The sequence below is a fragment of the Salvelinus namaycush genome, chromosome 9, assembly GCF_016432855.1.
Source record: "Salvelinus namaycush isolate Seneca chromosome 9, SaNama_1.0, whole genome shotgun sequence".
NCBI classification, from domain to species: domain Eukaryota; kingdom Metazoa; phylum Chordata; class Actinopteri; order Salmoniformes; family Salmonidae; genus Salvelinus; species Salvelinus namaycush.
The window spans coordinates 44,345,686-44,368,282 of NC_052315.1; the positions used below are offsets into that span (position 1 = coordinate 44,345,686).

The window sequence follows — 22,597 nt, forward strand, 5'->3', positions numbered from 1 at the left end:
GAAGTGTTGGTTTATGTAAAACTGTTGTTTATGATGTTATACAGTGCATTCGCAAGTATTCAGACCCCTTGACTTTTTCCACATTTTGTTTCCAGGTGACTACCTCACAAAGCTGGTTGAGAGAATGCCAAGAGTGTGCAAAGCTGTCATCAAGGCAAAGGCTGGCTACTTTGAAGAATCTCAAATATAAAATATGTTTTGATATGTTTAACACTTTTTTGATTACTACATGATTCCATATGTGTAATTTCATAGTGTTGATGTCTTCACTTTTATTCTACAATGTAGAAAATAGCAAAAAATTAAGAAAAACCTTGGAATGAGTAGATGTTTCCAAACTTTTGACTGGTACTGTAGTTGTGCCAAGCTTGTTGCATCATACCCAAGAAGAGTCGAGGCTGTAATTGCTGCAAAAGGTGTTTCAACAAAGTACTGAGTAAAGGGTCTGAATACTTATGTAAATGTAATATTTATTTTTTTATTTATGATTTGTCATTATGGGCTATTGTGTGTAGATTGATGAGGGGAAAGAAATTATGCATTTATGGTAGAAATGTATATTGGGGCAATCATTTCTAGTGTAAGGAAGTTCATGGAAAGAGTACTTAGGTGCTCAGTTGGCCTTTGCCTGGGAAAAGAGCAGGCTGGGCAGGTAACAGGTTTGCTAGAGTAGAGCCACACCTGCATTTTGTTACAGGCAAAGAGTTGTTGCTGGAATAGTTTACACTGAGAATATCTTTGATTTGTTCATATCTTTGTCAAAGTCCAGTTTTTTTTTTCTGTACAAAGTTTATTGTCCAATTCGTCCTGCACCTGTCAACATTGTAAATAAAAGCCTATAAGAGCAGTGAGCACCTGAACATCCTGGAACACCCTGTCACTGTTTCTCCTGCTCACCAAGCGAGGAGTTTTGATTGGAGGTCAATGAGTGTCGAATTTGGTTAACAAAAAATGGAATGGCTTATTTGCTACTTGTGCCGTCATTGATGCAATATAAATTTCTTAATGCTTAGGTTGTTATGAGTGTACTGATATAAGTAGGACACGTGACATCCCGGCAATTTTGAGAAAAAACACTTTATATCGGAGTTGTGCAAAATAGGGGGGAGGGTTGTCAAACTCGTTTTTTTTGCTTTGGGTAAGGTTGTGTGGTTTTTTATTGCGCACATGGGAGGCTAGTGCGTTTTTCCCCTGGTTTAAATTCACTATTTGCAGTGTGAAGCCAAAGCCACAGATCGGAAAGTGAAACTGCCACCTGCTGAAGAAAACAGATTTTGGGTCCAGTTATCCGTCTCGTTTCGCCTCTTCTCTGGTGCCAAAGATTATGGACATACTGACAAGATACGTGCCGCTCTCCCTAACAATGGGAGTAGTCGTTGTCCCGCCTATCCTTTATTTGGATTGGTGGATACATCTCGTTGTTGTAATATTTTGTTGAATATTCGATGAGGGTTGTTGACGTCAACCGCCTGTAGTCAATGTAGAGAGACGCTATGCTAATAGCCTCATGTCATGAATATGCATAGCTATCTCGAGACAACCCCAATATAAAGTTGCCATTGTGTCACGTGTCCTACTTATATCAGTACACTCTTAACAATTTAAGCATTAAGAAACTTATATTCGATCAATGAAGCCACACAGCAAATAAGCCATTACACTCATTGACCTCCATAAAAAATTCCTCGCTTGGTGAGCGGGAAAAAACGCCACTTGCTGGAGGGAGACAGATTTTCCACCCAGTTGGGCATCTTTCTTCCTCTTCCTCTCTGCTGGTGCTCATGTGGAAGAATGCCATGCACATCTATGATGGGATGGCTTGAGTTTGAAGTGGAAGGAGTACAGGGCTTAGCATGTCTCACGAGGAGGCTAAAAAGGGTTTTAGGGAGTTTTTCCTAGCCACCGTGCTTCTACACCAGCATTGCTTGCTGTTTGGGGTTTTAGGCTGGGTTTCTGTACAGCACTTTGAGATATCAGCTGATGTAAGAAGGGCTTTATAAATACATTTGATTTGATTTAAAAATATTTAAATATTTTTAAAAGGAATCTGGTAATTGGTTAAGGGAGGAGGATTGGAGGGAAAGAAAGAGAAGGTTGAAAAGACTGAGGGAGGCAGAGGATAGGTTTGAATCTGTTGAAGGTAGCAGTAACAAGGGAGAGGGTATGTTGAGGAAGATTGGTGTTGGATCCTGAGCCTTGCATTGATGGACATGGTTATGATAAAGATATGTTTGACCCAGTGGGAGTGAGATTTTTGAAGAGGGTGGAACCAGACCTTTTGTCTGATCCATGGGTGGTTTCAGGTTAGGTGGAAAAGATGGTGGGTGCTGTTGAGTCGGCGAAGGTAACCCAAAGTGGACTTGTGATGTTTGTTTGTGTTTCTTCAGATCAGAGGGAGCAGGCACACCGTGCGACACAACTTGGAGAAAGTATCTTACTTTGCGCTTAGGTACAGGGCACCATTGAAAGAAGTGATTACTGGGGTGGCGTTAAGTGTGGAGGTGGAGCAATTTAAGTTGCAGATTCCTGGTGTTTGTGACGCCCACCGTTTGGTGCGACGCAGGTCCAGTTGGGAGCGTGGTGAAACAGATGGGAGTCTGTTCTTTGAGCTTGATTCAGAGGATTTACCTGATAAAGTAATGTTAGGATATATGAGTTATGCTGTTAGAGCGTTTGTGCTGAATCCACTGCAGTGGATTACAGGTGTCATGTTTATGGGCATGTCACAGCAGTATGTGGGAGGGAGAATCCAAGATTTGGGAAGTGTGCAGGAGGACATGGGACAGAATAATGTTAAGTTTCGTTAGGAAAAGTTGTGTGTGTCTACTGAGAGAGAGGCAGGTTGAGGTGGCCAGGGTCAGAGAGGCAGGTTGAGGTGGCCAGGGTCAGAGAGGCAGCTTGAGGTGGCCAGGGTCAGAGAGGCAGGTTGAGGTGGCCAGGGTCAGAGAGGCAGCTTGAGGTGGCCAGGGTCAGAGAGGCAGGTTGAGGTGGCCAGGGTCAGAGAGGCAGGTTGAGGTGGCCAGGGTCAGAGAGGCAGCTTGAGGTGGCCAGGGTCAGAGAGGCAGCTTGAGGTGGCCAGGGTCAGTGAGGCAGGTTGAGGTGGCCAGGGTCAGAGAGGCAGGTTGAGGTGGCCAGGGTCAGAGAGGCAGGTTGAGGTGGCCAGGGTCAGTGAGGCAGGTTGAGGTGGCCAGGGTCAGAGAGGCAGGTTGAGGTGGCCAGGGTCAGAGAGGCAGGTTGAGGTGGCCAGGGTCAGAGAGGCAGGTTGAGGTGGCCAGGGTCAGAGAGGCAGCTTGAGGTGGCCAGGGTCAGAGAGGCAGGTTGAGGTGGCCAGGGTCAGAGAGGCAGCTTGAGGTGGCCAGGGTCAGTGAGGCAGCTTGAGGTGGCCAGGGTCAGAGAGGCAGGTTGAGGTGGCCAGGGTCAGAGAGGCAGGTTGAGGTGGCCAGGGTCAGTGAGGCAGGTTGAGGTGGCCAGGGTCAGAGAGGCAGGTTGAGGTGGCCAGGGTCAGAGAGGCAGGTTGAGGTGGCCAGGGTCAGAGAGGCAGGTTGAGGTGGCCAGGGTCAGAGTAGTGCAGAAGATGCCGCATGCTGAGGCAGTGAAGAAAGTTGAGGCAGGATCAAGGGTGAGGGATTCTGAGAGGAACCCTGTGAATATTAGGTCTGTGCTAGAACAGAGGGATAGGCCAATGAGTGATATGTTTCAGTAAGGTTAGCTTCTTAGCGTTCATAGAAATGGTTACCAACTGTGCCGCAGAGATGGATGTAACGGCTTGATCACACTGATCACGTTGTACAAAATGGTACGCAGCATCATCTTTGTGTGCAACAAAAGTTCAACATTTACCTTCTGCTACCATTTCTGTCAAGCTGTCTACGCATACAGTTTGATGCATACGTTCGATAAATACAAGGTATGCACCACACAAGGCAAACGCAGCGTTCCATTGGAAATGAATGTACTTCTGGTGTACCAAAACACAATAACGCTGTTGGTGTGATCGAGGCCTAAGTCACAGAAAATAGATTTTGTGGTGGCAGCTGCGGAGAAGTACCTGGGGGTACAAGATTTTACTTCAGAAGAGTTATTTCCCCTTTTTCCATTTTGTATGACAAAGTGTAATGGGTTTTACTATAGTTCAGTTGGGGGCGGTAATGCAACATATTGGATGTCAACCGCTGTTAAACTCCACCGAAGAAGAAGAAGAACAACTACAATGGCGTCGCGAGCCCGGGCTCGAGCACTAAAGTGCAGACTGCACTGTGTGCGCGCGGAGATGACAGTCGCCATTTTATTTTGAAAAATTTAACCGAACTGGAAGGAGAGCAACCCTTTTAATAAATCAAGTTTGGGAGCAGAAACCAAAAGGAATGAACATCACAAATATATTTTAGGAACCATGGTAAGTTGAATCTTTTTTTCTTTTTTTTTTACAATCTGGGATATTTATTCAAATTTAGACATTAGTAAGATAGCAATTGTGCAACTAGCCGTTAGGCGTCATAGCTGACTACTGTAACGTTCGCTAAGAAAATAAAAACTGGCTAGCGTTGGCTGAAGTTGTCTTTGCAGCTAACGTTAGCTATGTTTGATGGTCCCATGTCAAAAAGCAGAGTTGGTTTACTAGTAAAAATGTCCAGTCATATTTAAGTTAACAAACGTTAACGGTAATTATTTCTATCCCGTGGATGGTGCACATCGACAACATGTTCACGCCAACGTCTGATCTAGCTAACTACTAGTAACGTTAGAGTATCTTTGCTAGTACTATAGCTAGTTAACGTTAGCGCTACCTGGCCATACATGGCTAGGTCATCTAGCTAGCCAGTTAGCTAACGATAGCTACATTTAGCTAATTAGCTAGCTAGGCATTGAGTTAACGCAACTAACTACTCAGTAATACTAGTAACTTAGTACTGTAACTAGATATTTTATTGACTATTTCCATTGACAATAGCATAATCGCTCGCTACTAAATTTCAGTTAACTTTTACTGTGTAGAATTGTTGGATTTGCAACGGTACCAGATATTAACCAGCCAGCTACAGAAAACAGCCTAACATTACGGCCTTCTGAGAGTTAACGTTACTCTCTGTAGCCTGGCTGACGTTGGTCACATCTAGCTAAGTTAGCTGCAAAATATGCTTAGCTGCCGTTAGTTGGCTAGCTCTTTGTCTCAATGGGTAAGTTAGCTTGTTACTGTCAGATGGTTAACAAATGATACTTGCTAGTGTGTGGTCAGGTCAATTCTGCAGTTAGCAATCATGGCTAACGTGACCGTTGGTATTATTAGTTAACGTGAGCCAAGTTATGTTGCCCAAGATAGCTAGCGGTAACGTTAGTTATCTGTTAACTGGCAAAAATAAGGTTAGCTAACGTTAACCCTTAAGTTGGCTACGTGGACGGTTACGGAAAACATGTTTTTAGATGACACACACATAACTACTGTTAACTTAGCTAGCTAGTTGCCGTTAGTATTGTCTCGCTAAGCTATAGTAGCTGACTATTTGCATTATTGCTAGGACACTGAAAACATATCTAACGTTTGTAATTACTATAACTAGCATTAACTAGCCAAATAACGTAAACAAATTCGCAACGACTTCAGCTTGTTTATTCATTGATTAACCATGCGTTGCCAGTGTAGAACATAAAGATAGTTAATCATCCGCATAAATATCAGCTCACACGATGCTGATTGAACTGGGAGTAGTGGGTGTGCAGAAGTCAAGGCCCGACTCTCGTGACACTAATACTAGAGCGACGTTGGGAAAGAGTTTTGGCAAACATTTATCATTTGTTTGTGCAAACATTTATCATTTGTTTGTGCAAACTGTCATGGTGACTTTCTTACCTGTCAGTTTAAAGGTAGCTAGCTGTGTTTCTGTTTTGTTTAGTGTTGCGCAGGCGTATGAATCAGGATTACTCCAGGTGAGTAGTAGGCCCAATGGGGTTTATTACCCATGGCAGTTGTACGTCGTTATTCGCTTTTGGTATTTACAAACCCAGTTGATCATTTAAGTGTGTAGTATTTGCTCCATTATTTTTGGAATACTTTACCACACTTTCTATATGTAGAACTGTATTGCAGATTGCAGCTGTATTAACTACTTTTCCCTCTTGGCTATTTTCAGATGCTGAACTTGATTTTGCACTGAGGGACTTTACCTTGTATCAAGATCCATTGACAGAAGAAGCTTGTTTTAAAACTGACATTTTTCACACCTGGGGGGGGCAGAAGTATCTTATCACTGAAGTGACTAAAGGGGAATAATGGTGATTTTGCGCCGGGCACGGCCGCCTGCTTCCGCCCCAACCAGCAATGAATCTTGACTCGCTCTCGCTGGCTTTGTCTCAAATCAGCTACCTGGTGGACAATTTAACAAAGAAAAACTACAGAGCCAGCCAGCAGGAAATACAGCATGTGAGTAGCATGTAGTATTATGCTCACAAATTGTCATTTTCTATTGTTGTCCAGTTTTACAGTACACATTTTTCACAAATTTAGAGCTTTGCAGGGCTATAGCTAAGTAGATTTTATGTTGTAGATAGACACATTTTTATTAGATATCACATTTCAGAAATTATTGTAAAACAAATATGATTCTGTGGTTCAGAATTTCTTTAGGTCTGAGTTATCTTGTCAATAATATTTTGGCTGTGCCGGCCAACCTGTTCTTTTGGTGAATGTGTTTTCTGTCCCAACAGATTGTGAATCGTCACGGCCCTGAGGCGGACAGGCATTTATTACGCTGTCTCTTCTCCCATGTGGATTTCAGTGGTGATGGTAAAAGCAGTGGCAAAGATTTTCATCAGGTAATTTTTGATTACCGGTAGTAATAATTTTACACCAGTGGCTAGACTTCAACTGATTTAGCTCTGAGGATTAATGGTCTCTTATGAACGGGAACATGCTTAGATATCACAGCGCTAGGAATATGTGAACTCTGAACGCACCACTGTGTAGGTTTCCTAATCGTCATTGATATTGTCAGTTTGTCTTTCCTTATTGTTTTAGAAAGTGACTTTGCGTTCCTATTTTGTCCTTAACCTAATTTATGTTCCCTCTCACCTTTGTTTGTCCACTTGCCCATGATACAGTTTCTGATCCAGGAGTGTGTTTCACTGATTTCAAAGCCTAATTTTATTTCAACACTTTGCTACGCCATCGACAATCCTTTGCACTACCAGAAGGTAGGAGGCATATGTGCTTATTTTCTCACTCACCTTTGTAAAAGATTTCTGCAAATCAGAAAGACAATGTGTACATTTTCTGCAGTGATGGAGTGGGTCCAAGTTATGCCTGGCTTCATGTCCCAAAATTACTGTCTGCGTCAGAATTACTGTTGAATGTTTTCTCAACCTTTATCATTTTCAGAGTTTGAAGCCGTCGGCCCACTTGTTTACTCAGTTGAGTAAAGTTCTCAAGCTAAGCAAGGTTCAAGAAGTAAGTATTTATTTTTTTGAGAATTAAGTCTGTATGGAAATGTATGTTATCAGATTCATTTTTTTATTGCAGTAAAAAAAATCTTGCCTTTTTCCCCAAGGTGATATTTGGCCTTGCTTTGCTCAATTCGTGCAACGCAGACCTTCGTGGTTTTGGTAAATTTTTGTTTAATCTTTTGACTATACCAGCTGACTTAAACGTGTAGTGTTTTATCTGTGTGTTGGGGGGGGGGGGGCTCAAGTTATTCTGTAATTACGGTATCTAAGCAAGTATTTCTTTTAAATATTTCCCCATCTGTTTTTAGCCGCGCAGTTCGTCAAACAAAAGCTCCCTGATCTCCTCCGCTCGTACGTGGACGCGGACCTTGGCGTTAACCAGGAAGGTGGCTTCCAAGATATTGCCATAGAGGTCCTGCACCTGCTCCTCTCCCATCTTCTGTTTGGCCAGAAGGGAGCCAGTGGCGTCGGACAAGAGCAGATTGACGCTTTCCTCAAGACACTGTGCAGAGGTGAGGGGCATAGACTTGCTACTTGACGGAAAATGTTAATTATTTCCAGAGGTAAAATACTCTTCCTTCATTCACAACATTGTTGCCTCATCAGTTAAACGTTGTCTGTGTGTGTTTCAGATTTCCCGCAGGCGCGCTGCCCTGTGGTGCTTGCACCGCTGCTGTACCCTGAAAAACGGGACATTCTGATGGACAGGATTCTGCCAGACTCGGGAGAGTTAGCCAAGACCATGATGGAGAGTTCTCTTGCAGAGTTCATGCAGGAAGTTGGCTATGGCTTTTGTGCAAGGTGATTATTTAGTAACTGAAATGCCCATTACAAATTAAATTTATTGAGTCCTTTTTGGTGTCATACATGACCATCACAACAGAAGGAATTGAATGACCGTTACCCCTATTAATGTACTGTTTTACTCTTTCTCAGTCTTGATGAATGCCGCAACATAATTCTGCAGTATGGGGTGCGAGAGGTTACTGCCAGCCAGGTGGCCAGGGTCCTGGGGATGATGGCTCGTACCCACTCTGGCTTGTCTGATGGAATCCCCCTACAGGTGAGGGTTGACCTGATAGTAACTTAATAAACCTTCTCAAAGCTCTGTAAAATAAATCATGAAACTGCTTTCTTTATATACTAATGCATTCTTTACATCTTCCTCAGTCCATCTCTGCTCCGGGCAGTGGCATTTGGAGTGATGGAAAGGACAAAAGTGATGGTTCTCAGGCCCACACTTGGAATGTAGAAGTTCTGATTGACGTGGTCAAAGAAGTTGTAAGTTATAGTGGAATTACTTGATATTCCCCTTCAGTTGGCCATTCGTCTTGTACTTTGTACATAACATTTCCTTTTTATATTTAAGAACCCCAATCTGAACTTCAAAGAGGTGACCTACGAGCTCGATCACCCTGGCTTTATGATCCGGGACAGTAAGGGACTTCAGATGGTGGTGTATGGGATCCAGAGGGGCCTGGGCATGGAGGTGTTCCCTGTCGACCTCATCTACCGGCCCTGGAAGCATGCTGAGGGACAGGTAAGGAAGAGGGGATCATTGTTGTGTAAAAATGACCACACACTTAACGCTTTGGGCTATTGTCCTACCGCTGGACTTCCTCCTCAGACCTCCTGACCTTTCTCACTCCCCTTCCAGCTGTCATTCATTCAGCACTCCCTCATGAGCCCAGATGTGTTCTGCTTCGCTGACTACCCCTGCCACACCGTAGCCATCGACATACTGAAGGCGCCACCCGAGGACGATAACAGGGAGATAGCCACCTGGTGCGTGAAACAGCCCTCCTGACCTCCACAGTTCCAGATACTCCTTTACATTAATTATTAGTCAAATGTCATGCCATTTCTGATGGTCTTTGTTTGTGTGATTTTTCGCCACACAGGAAGAGCCTGGACCTGGTGGAGAGCCTCCTGCGCCTCTCTGAGGTGGGCCAGTACGAGCAGGTGAAGCAGCTCTTCAGTTTCCCCATCAAGCACTGTCCTGACATGCTGGTGCTGGCGCTGCTGCAGATCAGCACCTCCTGGCACACCCTGCGCCACGAGCTCATCTCCACCCTCATGCCCATCTTCCTGGGCAACCATCCCAACTCTGCCATCATCTTGCACTACGCGTGGCACGGACAGGGACAGTCCCCCTCTATCCGTCAGCTGATCATGCACTCGATGGCAGAGTGGTACATGAGAGGAGAGCAGTACGACCAGGCCAAGCTGTCCCGCATCCTGGATGTGGCCCAGGACTTGAAGGTAGAGATGCTCTTAAGGAAATATAATCTACTTTGATATAGTTTTATACAAGGCCACTTTGCAAACTTTTTTGTTGCAATATCCAAACTGTTCCTCTTGTTTTTCAGTCTCTTTCAATGCTGCTAAATGGTACTCCATTTGCCTTTGTTATTGACCTTGCTGCACTTGCCTCTCGCCGTGAATACCTCAAACTTGACAAATGGCTGACTGACAAAATCCGAGAGCACGGGGTGGGTGGCGTGAGTTGAGCCTTTAATTTACAACAATTATACATGCACATTGCTACAAACGTTACTTGGATATAGTGTATGACAATTATTTACCTGTTTGCCGTTCTAGGAGCCCTTCATCCAGGCATGTGTAACGTTCCTGAAGAGACGCTGTCCCTCTATTATGGGTGGTCTGGCCCCAGAGAAGGACCAGCCCAAAAGCGCCCAGCTCCCCCCGGAAACGATGGCTACCATGCTGGGCTGTCTGCAGTCCTGTGCAGGGTGAGTTTACCGTGTTTCCATCAGAGGTTGAATCATTAGACCTGTGATCACATTTGTGACCGGTATGCTCCCTTTCATTACTTCAATCATATTATATGGTTGTGCCAAAAGGTCTAGTTTCCATAATACAACATGAACTTGAAATGTATTATCTTTCTAAATATGAAACAAGGTCATATAGTTAAATAATTGATATATTTTTCAGGAGTGTGTCTCAAGAGCTCTCTGAGACTATCTTGACCATGGTTGCCAACTGTAGCAACGTCATGAACAAAGCCCGCCAGCCACCACCGGGGGTCATGCCAAAGGGACGTGCTCCCAGCACCAGCAGCCTAGACGCCATTTCCCCTGTGCAGGTATCGGTGTCTCCTCTCCAGGTGAAGGGCATTGCATCTATGTTCTCTAACACTGTTATTGGGTAATGTGTATTGGCTAGAAACATTGTACTTTCATCGTCCCCTGAATTTACATTTGTTCCATTCTGTGTTCTAGATGGATCCCCTGACAGCCATGGGTTCGCTGAACCTGAGCAGCTCTGCCACCTCTCACACACAGAGCATGCAGGGCTTCCCTACCCCGCTGGGCTCTGCCTTCAGCAACCCCCAGTCCCCAGCTAAGGCCTTCCCTCCACTGTCCAACCCCAACCCCAGCACACCATTTGGGGGGATTGGAAGCCTCTCTTCACAGCTAGGTAACACAGGTATGAGTAGAGAACCTGCCGTAGAGATAATTTCATAGTGTTTTGATTACAATATAATGGAGGACTAAACTTGAGTTTTTCTTTTTGTCTAGGTCCGCTGGGATCAGGCATTGGTTCTGGTCTTGGAATGCCAGCGGTGAGCAGCGATCCGTTTGGGACGAGGAAGATGAGCACACCGGGCCTGAATCCGACCACCTTTCAGCAGAGTAAGATGAAGGCCTGTAAGTGGTGGTGGTGTGACTGAGTGTGCTAGGCGCCTCAACTGTATTTCCTCAAACGTTCTCTTAATATCTCCTAATGGGCTCTTGAAGTAATGTGGTTTTACTGGAGTCAATTACAAATGCTTTAACATTTCGCATCTAAAAACATTTGAGTACAATCTGGGAAGAAAAACAGTGTCTTTCACACATTGAATCAGAGGAAATACAGGTCAGTCTTCCATTAAACACTAATTGGCAAATTCTTATGCTCATAATTGATTGGATTTTTGGTACAATCCTTGTACATATGTTTTTTTGTGTGTGGTGTTTATTGGTTTGATAGTGAAAACGTTCTAAGCTTGTTTTGAATTACTTGGTAAATGTTTTATTTGCTGCCATCGATCACTATTGAAATAGTTCCAAAGGGTTTTCTATGGCAGTATTGTTTGATTTAGTCTGACCTTTTTCCCAGCTGACCTATCTCAGGTGTGGCCCGAGGCTAACCAGCACTTTAGTAAGGAGATTGACGATGAGGCTAACAGTTACTTCCAGCGCATCTACAATCACCCCCCACACCCCACCATGTCTGTGGATGAGGTGAGTCCCTGAGTAAAATAGTCTGCAGATTGTTTCAGGCACTGACTCAGTGATGGTGTTTATCCTCAAGCTGACAGCTGTTTAAGCCATGGCGCCCCTCTCTTTGCAGGTGCTGGAGATGTTGCAGAGGTTCAAGGACTCCACCATCAAGCGAGAGCGGGAGGTCTTTAACTGTATGCTGAGGAACTTGTTTGAGGAGTACCGCTTCTTCCCCCAGTACCCTGACAAGGAGCTGCACATCACCGCCTGCCTGTTCGGGGGGATCATCGAGAAGGGTCTTGTCACCTACATGGCCCTTGGGCTGGCCCTCAGATATGTCCTTGAAGCCTTAAGGAAGCCATTTGGATCCAAAATGTATTACTTTGGAATCGCTGCTCTAGATAGATTCAAAAATAGGTATGGACTTATCTATCTTCAGATGTTTGATGGAATTCCACACTGAATATGTGCATGTTGCTATAGAATGTATGACTCAAATGATCTGTGACCTGCTGTAGGGCTAATTTGATCTTTCCCTCTCTAGGCTGAAGGACTATCCCCAATATTGTCAGCATTTGGCCTCGATCGGCCACTTTCTGCAATTCCCCCTTACTTTACAAGAGGTAATTGGATTTCCTGTGTTTGTGACAATTTGTCATTCTTCATCTGTACATGTACATTGTCTTTATACTGATCTCTGCACCACCTTAGCCAGAGGTGCGTATCCTACTTCATGATAAATAAGTCTCTCGCTCTGGCACTTTCGAATATCCTGTGTGTGCAGTATATCGAGTATGGCCAACAGTCACGGGATCCTCCAGTGAAGATGCAAGGATCCATCACCACCCCTGGGAGCCTGGCGTTGGCTCAAGCTCAGGCCCAGTCTCAGCCTCCCAAAGCCCCCCAGTCTGGACAGCCCAGCACCCTGGTCACCACAGCTACTGCCACCACCACTGTCGCCAAAACCACTACCATCACACGACCTACCCCTGGCAGCTTCAAGAAGGATGTGCCGGTGAGTACAGTACCTATGAGACGATTGCACCATATATATATATATATATATATATATGCCTGTTTTTAGCTGGCCATGTGAAATGACGCCAGCGACCCAGTGCTTCAGTGTTTGTTTACTGCGTTGCTATAGTTTCATTGTCAATGGCAACACTAAACAGTTCCGTGAGGAGGGTTCCCTAATTTGTACAACGATATGCTGCAAATTTGTGTGTACACGCACGCTCGCGCACACACAAGGGGCGCAAAAACCAGGAAATAATTATTATTTTTTAAGCAAATGGGACAGGCCTAAGAATGAGAATTTGTTTCTAATGCGGTCATTGAAGAAATAATTACTGTGATTGTTTGGCAAGGATGCACTAAGTAATTTTATGGGAATTTGAGGTAGTGTAAAATTATGATTTCCAAAGTGGAGGTTAGAATATTGTAAAATATTTTGTTCTGAGTGTATATTCTAATCTATTCATTTCAGCCCTCCATCAACACCACAAACATTGACACTCTGCTAGTAGCAACAGACCAAACCGAGAGGATTGTGGAACCCCCAGAAAATGTTCAAGAGAAAATTGCTTTCATCTTCAATAACCTGTCACAATCCAACATGACACAGAAGGTGGGTCATAGAGATATATTTTTGTTTGCTTACTACTTGGTGATATTTTGCCACTGCTATATTAAACATCTTGGTTTTGGTCAATTTATATACATTTCTGTAATTTTACAAATGCTTGTGTATTTTCATCCAACTCCCAAGGTTGAGGAGTTAAAGGAAACTGTGAAAGAGGAGTTTATGCCCTGGGTCTCCCAGTATCTTGTCATGAAGAGGGTCAGCATCGAGCCCAACTTCCACAGCCTATACTCCAACTTTCTAGACACTCTGAAGAACCCTGAGTTTGTCAAAATGGTCCTGAATGAAACTTACAGAAACATCAAGGTGTGATTATTCACTTAAACAACATTTATGGAAAATTTGTAAACTCATATCACATTTAAGAGAGCTACTTAAACACTAGCCTTTTCTCTCTCCATGTGTCAGGTTCTCCTTACCTCTGATAAGGCAGCTGCAAACTTCTCTGATCGATCCCTACTGAAGAATTTGGGCCACTGGCTTGGCATGATCACTCTGGCAAAAAACAAGCCCATCCTGTACACGGTGAGTACATTTCCTAACTTTTAAATGTTGGCCTGTATAGAACTTGCCATTTGTTTTCCTCCCAACAAATAACCAAACGCTTGTAACTGTGCCCCTAGATGGTCTTTTGTTGTTTAACCTGCCTTTTTTGTAAAACCTTTTTTTTTTTTTTTAGGATTTGGAGGTAAAATCCCTCTTGTTGGAAGCCTATGTCAAGGGGCAGCAGGAGCTACTGTATGTGGTCCCGTTTGTGGCCAAAGTCCTGGAATCCAGTTTGCGTAGCGTGGTAAGACCACATCTCACAAGCATTTTCAAATGTATCAATAGGTATCTGAATTCACATTTGAATTTCTAGGGAACAACTTTAGCATTGTTAGCAAAGTGACAAAGTGAGCTTAGGCCCAGCACAGGCAGAGCCAGCCCCGGCAGGCAGGACCTGCAGGAATAGCGAGACAGCCAATCCAACAGATAATATGGTTGGGTCTGGAGTTTTTCCTGGTCATGTCCCATGGTCAAGAGAAACTATGGGCCCTAAGACTGACTCAGTCCCATCAGGCAGAGTACCTACCGGAGCTGACAGGGAGCCAGTCCTTCCAGGCAGAATACCTACAGCAGCTGACAGGGAGCCAGTCCTTCCAGGCAGAATACCTACAGCAGCAGACAGGGAGCCAGCCAGAACTAGATGATGTAGACCATTATAGGCAGTATTATAGCCCATCTCCAGAAGAAGCAAAGAGGCGCAAAGTATGTGTGCACTAATTTTGCTCCTAAAAGTACTATTTGGTTAAAAAACATTGTTTAGGACCAAATGGCTCTCTGGGTAAATTATTTGTGCCCACTGGCGTAATGTATTTGCACAATTTTCTCGCTGTTATGCCTTATTTCATTGTTTTAAGAGCAGGTTAAATGTTTTCTCAGATCTTCCGACCTCAGAATCCCTGGACCATGGCCATCATGAATGTTCTGGCAGAGTTGCATACGGAACATGATCTGAAGGTCCGGGAACCCTTTCTCTTTTATACACCAGTATCGACATGTTTTTTGACTTTTCACATACTGATTGTCATTGTGCTTCTTTCCCCACTACAGCTGAACTTAAAGTTTGAGATTGAGGTGCTGTGTAAGAACTTATCACTGGACATCAATGACCTGAAGCCTGGCACCCTGCTGAAAGACAAAGACAAGTTGAAGAGTCTGGAGGAGCAGCTCTCTGCACCAAAGAAAGAGGCCAAGCCCCCTGAAGAAATGATTCCTATTGTTAGCACAGGTATCCAGCACTTTCAAACTGGGATGCCCCTTGTCGGTGTGTGGATATCTTTCTATCAATTTATTTCAAATGTTTGTTTAATCTGAATGTCCTCATGTATATTGAAATGTTAATATTTAATCACAATTGTTGAATAAGATTTTAGCCTAAGTTCCATCATTTGAATGTAGAATGACAACCTGGATTTGTAGTGTTTGGCCAAGAACATTTAACCCGTTTCTTTTTTTGCTTTGTTTTGTTCATCGAGCTGCTGTGCTTGAGCTCCTTTTTCCTGTATTTTAATCACAAAAGTGTCTTGTAACCAACAGGAGACTTTCTTCCATTTGCAGCTGCACCATCCACTCCCGCCCCAACCACCACTTGCTCAGCTACTGGGCCCCCTACCCCGCAGTTTAGCTATCATGACATCAATGTGTACGCCCTTGCAGGGCTAGCCCCTCACATCAATATCAACATCAACGTAAGTAGCACCTTCACTCAAAACACCTTGTGACGAACATGGTAAGTCTTTTGAGTTGTGGCGGTACTAACACTCTTCACTCCCTGCAGATCCCCTTGCTTCAAGCCCACCCTCAGCTCAAGCAGTGTGTGAGACAGTCCATTGAGCGGGCCGTGCAAGAGCTCGTCCACCCCGTAGTGGACCGCTCCATCAAGATCGCCATGACAACTTGCGAGCAGATCGTCAGGAAGGACTTTGCTCTGGACTCGGAGGAGTCGCGCATGCGTGTGGCAGCTCATCATATGATGCGCAACCTGACTGCCGGCATGGCCATGATCACCTGCCGGGAGCCCCTGCTCATGAGCATCGCCACCAACCTGAAGAACAGCTTTGCCGCTGCCCTCAGGGTAGTCATCTTCATTCTCTCCCATTTCACATCCACGAAGAGCTATATAAAATATTATTAGTGGTGTTCTTGCTTATAACTGTGCTCCTGTCCCCCTTCAGGCCCCCACCCCCCAGCAGAGAGAGATGATGGAGGAGGCTGCTGCCAGGGTCGCCCAGGACAACTGTGAGCTGGCCTGCTGCTTCATCCAGAAGACTGCAGTGGAGAAGGCTGGCCCAGAGATGGACAAGAGGCTGGCGACGGTGAGTTTAGTTATAGGCACGTTCGTGTTCTCACTGGGATGCTGCTCTTGTCTGTATACTGTCCAGTACTTTATCTAATGGCTGACTGTTGTACCTGTACCCTTCCTCTCCTGTAGGAGTTTGAGCTGAGGAAGCATGCCCGTCAGGAGGGCCGTCGCTACTGTGACCCCGTTGTGCTGACCTACCAGGCCGAGCGCATGCCAGAGCAGATCAGACTCAAGGTGAGCACACCTGGTCTATAGCACTCCATTGGTTTCTTTCCTAGTAGTGGTATAGTCAGAGACATTAATTTAAAAATATATTTATTTCATGTATGTGATATCAAACATCGCTTTTGCATCTGGTCTATTTACTGAGTGATATTTCTGCCACAGGTTGGAGGCGTAGACCCCAAACAGCTGGCAGTGTATGAGGAGTTTGCCCGGAACGTTCCAGGCTTCCTACCCAGCAACGACCTGTCTCAGCCCACAGGATTCCTTGCCCAACCCATGAAGGTAAGGCTCTTCGGCCCTGGAAGAGAACTCACCAATATTGCATTTGCTGCTATCTTGACATAACCCAACCTGATTTTAAGGTTGAGGACGTTACTCAAGTACCATATGAATGTGTCTCTGTCCTGTGTTTATTACAGCAACAGGCATGGGCCACGGATGACGTGGCTCAGATCTATGACAAGTGCATGGCAGACCTGGAGCAGCACCTCCACGCCATCCCTCCCGCGCTGGCCATGAACCCTCAGACCCAGGCTTTGCGCAGCCTGCTGGAGGCCGTGGCCCTAGCCAGGAACTCCCGGGACGGCATCGCCGCTCTGGGCCTGCTGCAGAAGGTCAGGGACTAGTCCTCACACAGTCACATTGGAAATGCATGCATGCATAGACAAGTAGCTTAGGTCTCAGTAGAAAAGCTTTCTTCCTAACTGTCTCACTCCAGGCTGTGGAGGGTCTGCTGGATGCTACCAGTGGTGCCGATGCTGACTTGCTTCTGCGGTATAGAGAGTGCCACCTGCTGGTGCTCAAAGCCCTCCAGGACGGCCGGGCATACGGGCCACTGTGGTGCAACAAGCAGATTACCAGGTTGGTATCCCCCTTAAAACCAACTCATGGGAATCTTTTTGGCTTTAATGGGGAAGGGAAACTAAATCGACTGATCAATTTTTGTTCACGTTTGGTATGTTTGATCTGTTCCAGGTGCCTGATTGAGTGCCGTGATGAGTACAAGTACAACGTGGAGGCTGTGGAGCTGCTGATCAGAAACCACCTGGTCAACATGCAGCAGTATGACCTGCACCTGGCACAGGTAAACACCACTACACACACCTTTATTAAGTGTTGAGATGTTTATTTTCGGGTGCACAACTCAATCTGTGAATAGTCCGTCTCAATTCTATAAAACTGGGTAATGGGCTTAGTGTGTTTCGTCCCTGTGTCAGTGTCTTACAACCATGTGTGTCTGTATGTTTCTGTCTAGTCTATGGAGAATGGGCTGCACTACATGGCGGTGGCGTTTGCCATGCAGCTGGTGAAGCTGCTGTTGGTGGATGAGCGCAGTGTGAGCCACATTACCGAGGCAGACTTGTTCCACACTATCGAGACTCTGATGCGAACCAGCGCCCACTCCAGGGCCAACGCACCTGAGGGGTAAGTCCTTTTCTGTCCTATGAATATTTTTTTTGTTTGGGTCGTATTCTTTTAGTGCACATTCTAGCAAAACCTTTTGAAACGGAAAACTATAACGGGCATTTCTTAATAGACTAGTTCAGTTAGTCCCTTACTGTTTCAGTCAGTTTTCTTCCATTTTGTGCGTCGTGAATACGACCCTGGAGATGTGTGGTTGGTGTACATACGTTTGTAGTTCTTTCTAACTGATGTATATCTGTCCTTTAACCTCCAGGCTTCCTCAGCTGATGGACGTGGTCCGTTCCAACTACGAGGCCATGATTGACCGGGCCCACGGAGGACCCAACTTTATGATGCACTCTGGCATCTCCCAGGCATCCGAGTACGACGATCCGCCGGGCCTGAGGGAGAAGGCTGAGTACCTGCTGAGGGAATGGGTCAACCTGTACCATTCTGCAGCCGCCGGCCGGGACAGCACCAAGGCCTTCTCTGCCTTTGTGGGACAGGTACAGGACAGCACACACTTGTTTATTTTAGTTTCACATTCTTTGCCTTATGATGACCGCCTGTCTCCTCCAAGCCAGTCAGAGCGCTGTTTGCCTTCATAACACGAGCACAGCTCCAGTTGCGTCCTTGACACAGTGGGGCCTTAGTGCTAGAGCAGTGCACATAGCAGCAACTCCATTTTCTTCCAAACCACTGCACCCAGCAGCAGTGTTATGAGACTGGACATCAATATTTATACTAAGAAAATCTTAGTAAAATATACACAATTTTAACTGTTATGAATGACTAGATGTGAATGGCCATTCTCACTACTGTACTTACTGTCCTCCCCAGATGCACCAGCAGGGCATTCTGAAGACCGATGACCTGATCACTCGTTTCTTCCGGCTGTGCACGGAGATGTGTGTGGAGATCAGCTACCGTGCGCAGGCCGAGCAGCAGCACAACCCCGCGGCCAGCGCCGCCATCATCAGGGCCAAGTGTTACCACAACCTGGACGCCTTTGTGCGCCTCATTGCCCTGCTGGTCAAGCACTCCGGAGAGGCCACCAACACTGTCACCAAGATCAACCTGCTCAACAAGGTTAATATCAGGAGGATCCTCACCATGGAGTCTGTAGAATCAGCTCTGCTTTGTAAAGATATCTCGTAAAGACAACCATACATTTGAAATCAGCAAACTGACAACGCAATTCATAGTTCTGAGTCGTTTTGTGTTTTAAAACCTGTCACAGATTTCTGATAAGAAAGGCTCTTGGGTAATTACATTACTGGGGTCATCAATGTGTCCCTTGACTGTTCTCAGGTTCTAGGTATTGTGGTTGGAGTGTTGATCCAGGACCATGATGTGAGACAGACTGAGTTCCAGCAGTTGCCTTACCACCGCATCTTCATCATGCTGTTGCTCGAGCTCAATGCCCCCGAGCACGTGCTCGAGACCATCAACTTCCAGACCCTCACCGCCTTCTGGTAAATGCTGCCGTCACGCCTGTTAGAAAAGCCATAGGAGATCCAACGTTTCTTAGTGGAATACAGCATAGAATTCTATGATTGGTTTTCACTGGGGGTATTTATCACTGATTGTCAGGATGTCTTAAAGCTCACTTTCCTTAACTGTAAATGTGTGGTGCTCATCTATACTGAGTTGTCTACCTTCTCCATGTTTCTATTTTGTTATTTTTGTCCACAGCAACACTTTCCACATCCTGAGGCCTACCAAAGCCCCTGGCTTTGTTTACGCTTGGCTGGAGTTGATCTCTCACCGTATCTTCATCGCCAGGATGCTGGCGCACACCCCACAGCAGAAGGCAAGGAGAAGTCACTGATGTGTGACAAGACAGTGCCATGTTTGGGTGGATGTTTTTGGAACTGAATAGCAACCATTGATAACCTGTTTTCTCTTCTCTTAGGGTTGGCCCATGTATGCGCAACTTCTCATTGATCTGTTCAAGTACCTGGCGCCCTTCCTGAGGAATGTTGAGCTTAACAAACCTATGCAAATCCTCTACAAGGTTTGGAAACGGCTCATGTTTCTTTCCCTTGAAACCATTAGTAACCTGACTACGACTTGGATTTGACTGAAATGTTTCTCCTCTGACCTCAGGGTACCCTGCGCGTCCTTCTGGTCCTACTGCATGACTTCCCAGAGTTCCTGTGCGACTACCACTACGGCTTCTGCGACGTCATCCCGCCCAACTGCATCCAGCTCCGCAACCTGATTCTGAGTGCCTTCCCACGCAACATGAGGCTTCCAGACCCCTTCACTCCCAATCTGAAGGTACAGCCGAATGACAGACCCTAAATGCATTACACTGCAATTTTTTGTGTGGTTTTCTGTGAATGTTTATTACTATTTTTCACTTTTTGTCTACTAGGTTGACATGCTCAGCGAGATCAACATCGCTCCGCGCATCCTCACAAACTTCACCGGAGTGATGCCCTCTCAGTTCAAGAAGGATCTGGACTCGTACCTGAAGACACGCTCCCCCGTCACCTTCCTCTCTGAGCTCCGCAGCAATCTGCAGGTAGGGGGCGCCACTCTGGGTCCCTGGAAGTATTTGCAGCACAACGACACATCTTTAGAACAGGTTAAGTTTTGAGTCTTTGCGCAAATGTTCAAATGTCGATTTGTCTTGCGTTGTATCAGAAGTGTCATTGTACTTGGGTGTTTTCAGTGCGTCTGTCTGTAGATTTAGTTCCAGGCAACTCGATCTGGAAATAAAACGAGTGTCTCCTTCAATTGCAAGTGTTGGTGGTTTTACATTTTGTTCTCCTTTTTACCCTCCAAACCTATTCTAGGTGTCAAATGAGCCAGGCAACCGTTACAACATCCAGCTGATCAACGCTCTGGTGCTGTATGTGGGAACCCAGGCCATTGCACACATCCACAACAAGGGCAGCACCCCCTCCATGAGCACCATCACTCACTCAGCCCACATGGACATCTTCCAGAACCTGGCTGTGGACCTGGACACTGAGGGTAAGATGCACGCACACACATGCATACAGTTTTCTCTTTTTGTTGTTGTGTGGTGTTCTCATCATTCTCTGCTCCCAGGGCGTTATCTCTTCCTGAATGCCATTGCCAATCAGCTGCGCTACCCAAACAGCCACACCCATTACTTCAGCTGCACCATGCTGTACCTGTTTGCTGAGGCCAACACTGAGGCAATCCAGGAGCAGATTACCAGGTAAATCTTGTTCTCTACAAAGAACAATTGCATTTGAAGACATTGTGGAACTACCTACATTTTTATGGATCAGTTTCCTGTCCAAGTGTCTTTGTTAACAGGATTTTGCGCCTCTTTGCAGGGTTCTTCTGGAGAGGCTGATTGTGAACAGGCCTCATCCCTGGGGACTGCTCATCACCTTCATCGAGCTCATCAAGAATCCCGCCTTCAAGTTCTGGAGCCACGACTTTGTACACTGTGCCCCGGAGATCGAGAAGTATGTGCTCATTTACTCTCTACCAGAGTTGGCTTTTCACTCAGCTGAGATTACTTCACCTGCAGAGTAGTAGCTGGAGGATAACCAGTTAGCAGCACGTTGTGTGTTCATGCTCTGCTTTAATAAAATAAAAATATCATACACGTTCTAAAATATTTTACTGCAATGGAAGGACTTGGATTAAACACCCTCCGCTGTCTCTCTCTCAGGTTGTTCCAGTCAGTGGCTCAGTGCTGCATGGGGCAAAAGCAGGCTCAGCAGGTGATGGAGGGCACTGGTGCCAGTTAGTCAGCCAGCCTGCAGGAGAGATAATAGGGCCAAACCCTCCATCCCTGGACCCACCCCCACAGATGCCCCCCTACATTACTGTTAGCACTGGATGAACTGGCAATGCTGATTTTGAAGTTTGACTGCTGCTCATGGATCTAAGAGTTTGTTTTGGCCTGGCTATGGAGAAGTTATTTGGACATGCTGTTTAATATTTTTATGCTTCGATGTAAATATTAAAAGGGAGATGGAGAGCTTGATAGTACGAGCAGATATGTGAATGTAGTGTCCAACAAATGATCTAACATGTAAAGACGACGTGTACACACACATTCAGTCACAACCAAAGGTCCCTGGCTGTCTCCCTCCTACAGATTTAATTTTTGCATATTTGATGATTGATTTATTTGCATTCAGAGGCTTAAAAGGTAGTGGATAAAGAGGGCAGGTTTTTTTATTTTTTATTTGTTGAGTGGGAAAAGAAAGGCAGTGCACTAGATTCTCTCATGGGTTCACTCCTTTGATCTACTTGGCGTGTGGTGGGGGCAATGGTCTTTCCATTTTAAATAGTGGGTTAGAGGTTCTCCCCGACACTTGTAAAATTGTGGAAAATTTAAGATGGCGAATTAAATCTTAAAATTTGTACAAAGATCCAAATTGCAGAACAACGAAAGGACCAATACAGCCCATTTTGTAAGGATTTTGAATGTTTTGTAAATGTATTGGTCCGTGTGTATTTTGTAGTCCTTTATAGTTGCCTTTAGTTCTTGCTACTTATTTCCTGTATGTATGCATACTGTAGTTAACGCATTAAACAATTGAACTGCATTTTTGTTTTTGTCTTCATGCTGATGACATTACTTTAGACTGTTTGTTCATTTTATTATGTAAAACATAGTAAATTAGTAATTACAATACGTAATTAGAGGAGTATCTAGAAAAAGCAGCGGAGATGCGCATTATGTTTCTAAGAGGCTATTCGCCACAATGTGTGGATGAAGCTCATAATTTGGCATTGGAAAAAACACGAGGTGAACTGCTACAAAAAAGACCCGCTAAAGAACACTCCGTAATGTTCACAACTACATATACT

At 45.2% G+C, this 22,597-nt stretch overlaps 1 protein-coding gene across 16 annotated transcripts; it reads left to right on the plus strand.

The window, feature by feature from the left end:
* Positions 1–4,270: 4,270 nt before the first annotated feature.
* cnot1 (CCR4-NOT transcription complex, subunit 1) lies at positions 4,271–22,332 on the plus strand. Of its 16 annotated transcripts, none has more exons than XM_039001499.1 (48): positions 4,271–4,396; positions 6,129–6,418; positions 6,703–6,810; positions 7,096–7,188; positions 7,373–7,441; positions 7,542–7,596; positions 7,746–7,949; positions 8,070–8,238; positions 8,374–8,500; positions 8,608–8,718; positions 8,807–8,977; positions 9,095–9,222; positions 9,339–9,699; positions 9,807–9,929; positions 10,039–10,190; positions 10,396–10,567; positions 10,683–10,890; positions 10,983–11,111; positions 11,563–11,687; positions 11,797–12,083; positions 12,211–12,289; positions 12,442–12,681; positions 13,156–13,296; positions 13,438–13,617; positions 13,720–13,836; positions 13,991–14,101; positions 14,734–14,811; positions 14,905–15,118; positions 15,391–15,542; positions 15,632–15,928; positions 16,029–16,169; positions 16,286–16,390; positions 16,544–16,663; positions 16,801–16,995; positions 17,100–17,242; positions 17,357–17,465; positions 17,637–17,806; positions 18,060–18,291; positions 18,626–18,874; positions 19,097–19,260; positions 19,481–19,598; positions 19,701–19,802; positions 19,895–20,068; positions 20,166–20,378; positions 20,590–20,770; positions 20,849–20,981; positions 21,103–21,237; positions 21,447–22,332. In XM_039001499.1, the coding sequence occupies exons 2-48, from the start codon at positions 6,317–6,319 to the stop codon at positions 21,523–21,525; spliced, it is 7,266 nt and encodes a 2,421-aa protein (XP_038857427.1). In that variant the 5' UTR covers positions 4,271–4,396; positions 6,129–6,316; the 3' UTR covers positions 21,526–22,332. The 16 variants fall into 16 exon arrangements, with proteins under 16 accessions (XP_038857427.1, XP_038857436.1, XP_038857432.1 ...); XM_039001508.1 differs by having other exon boundaries at positions 20,166–20,315; XM_039001504.1 differs by having other exon boundaries at positions 15,412–15,542.
* The last annotated feature ends 265 nt before the right edge of the window (positions 22,333–22,597 follow it).

Coding starts and splice junctions, on each gene's coding strand:
- cnot1 (XM_039001499.1), top strand. CDS start 6,317: ATGAATCTTGACTCGCTCTCGCTGGCTTTGTCTCAAATCAGCTACCTG. Junction 13,297..13,437: donor AATCCAACATGACACAGAAG/GTGGGTCATAGA, acceptor CCAACTCCCAAG/GTTGAGGAGTTAAAGGAAAC. Junction 15,543..15,631: donor ACATCAATATCAACATCAAC/GTAAGTAGCACC, acceptor CACTCCCTGCAG/ATCCCCTTGCTTCAAGCCCA.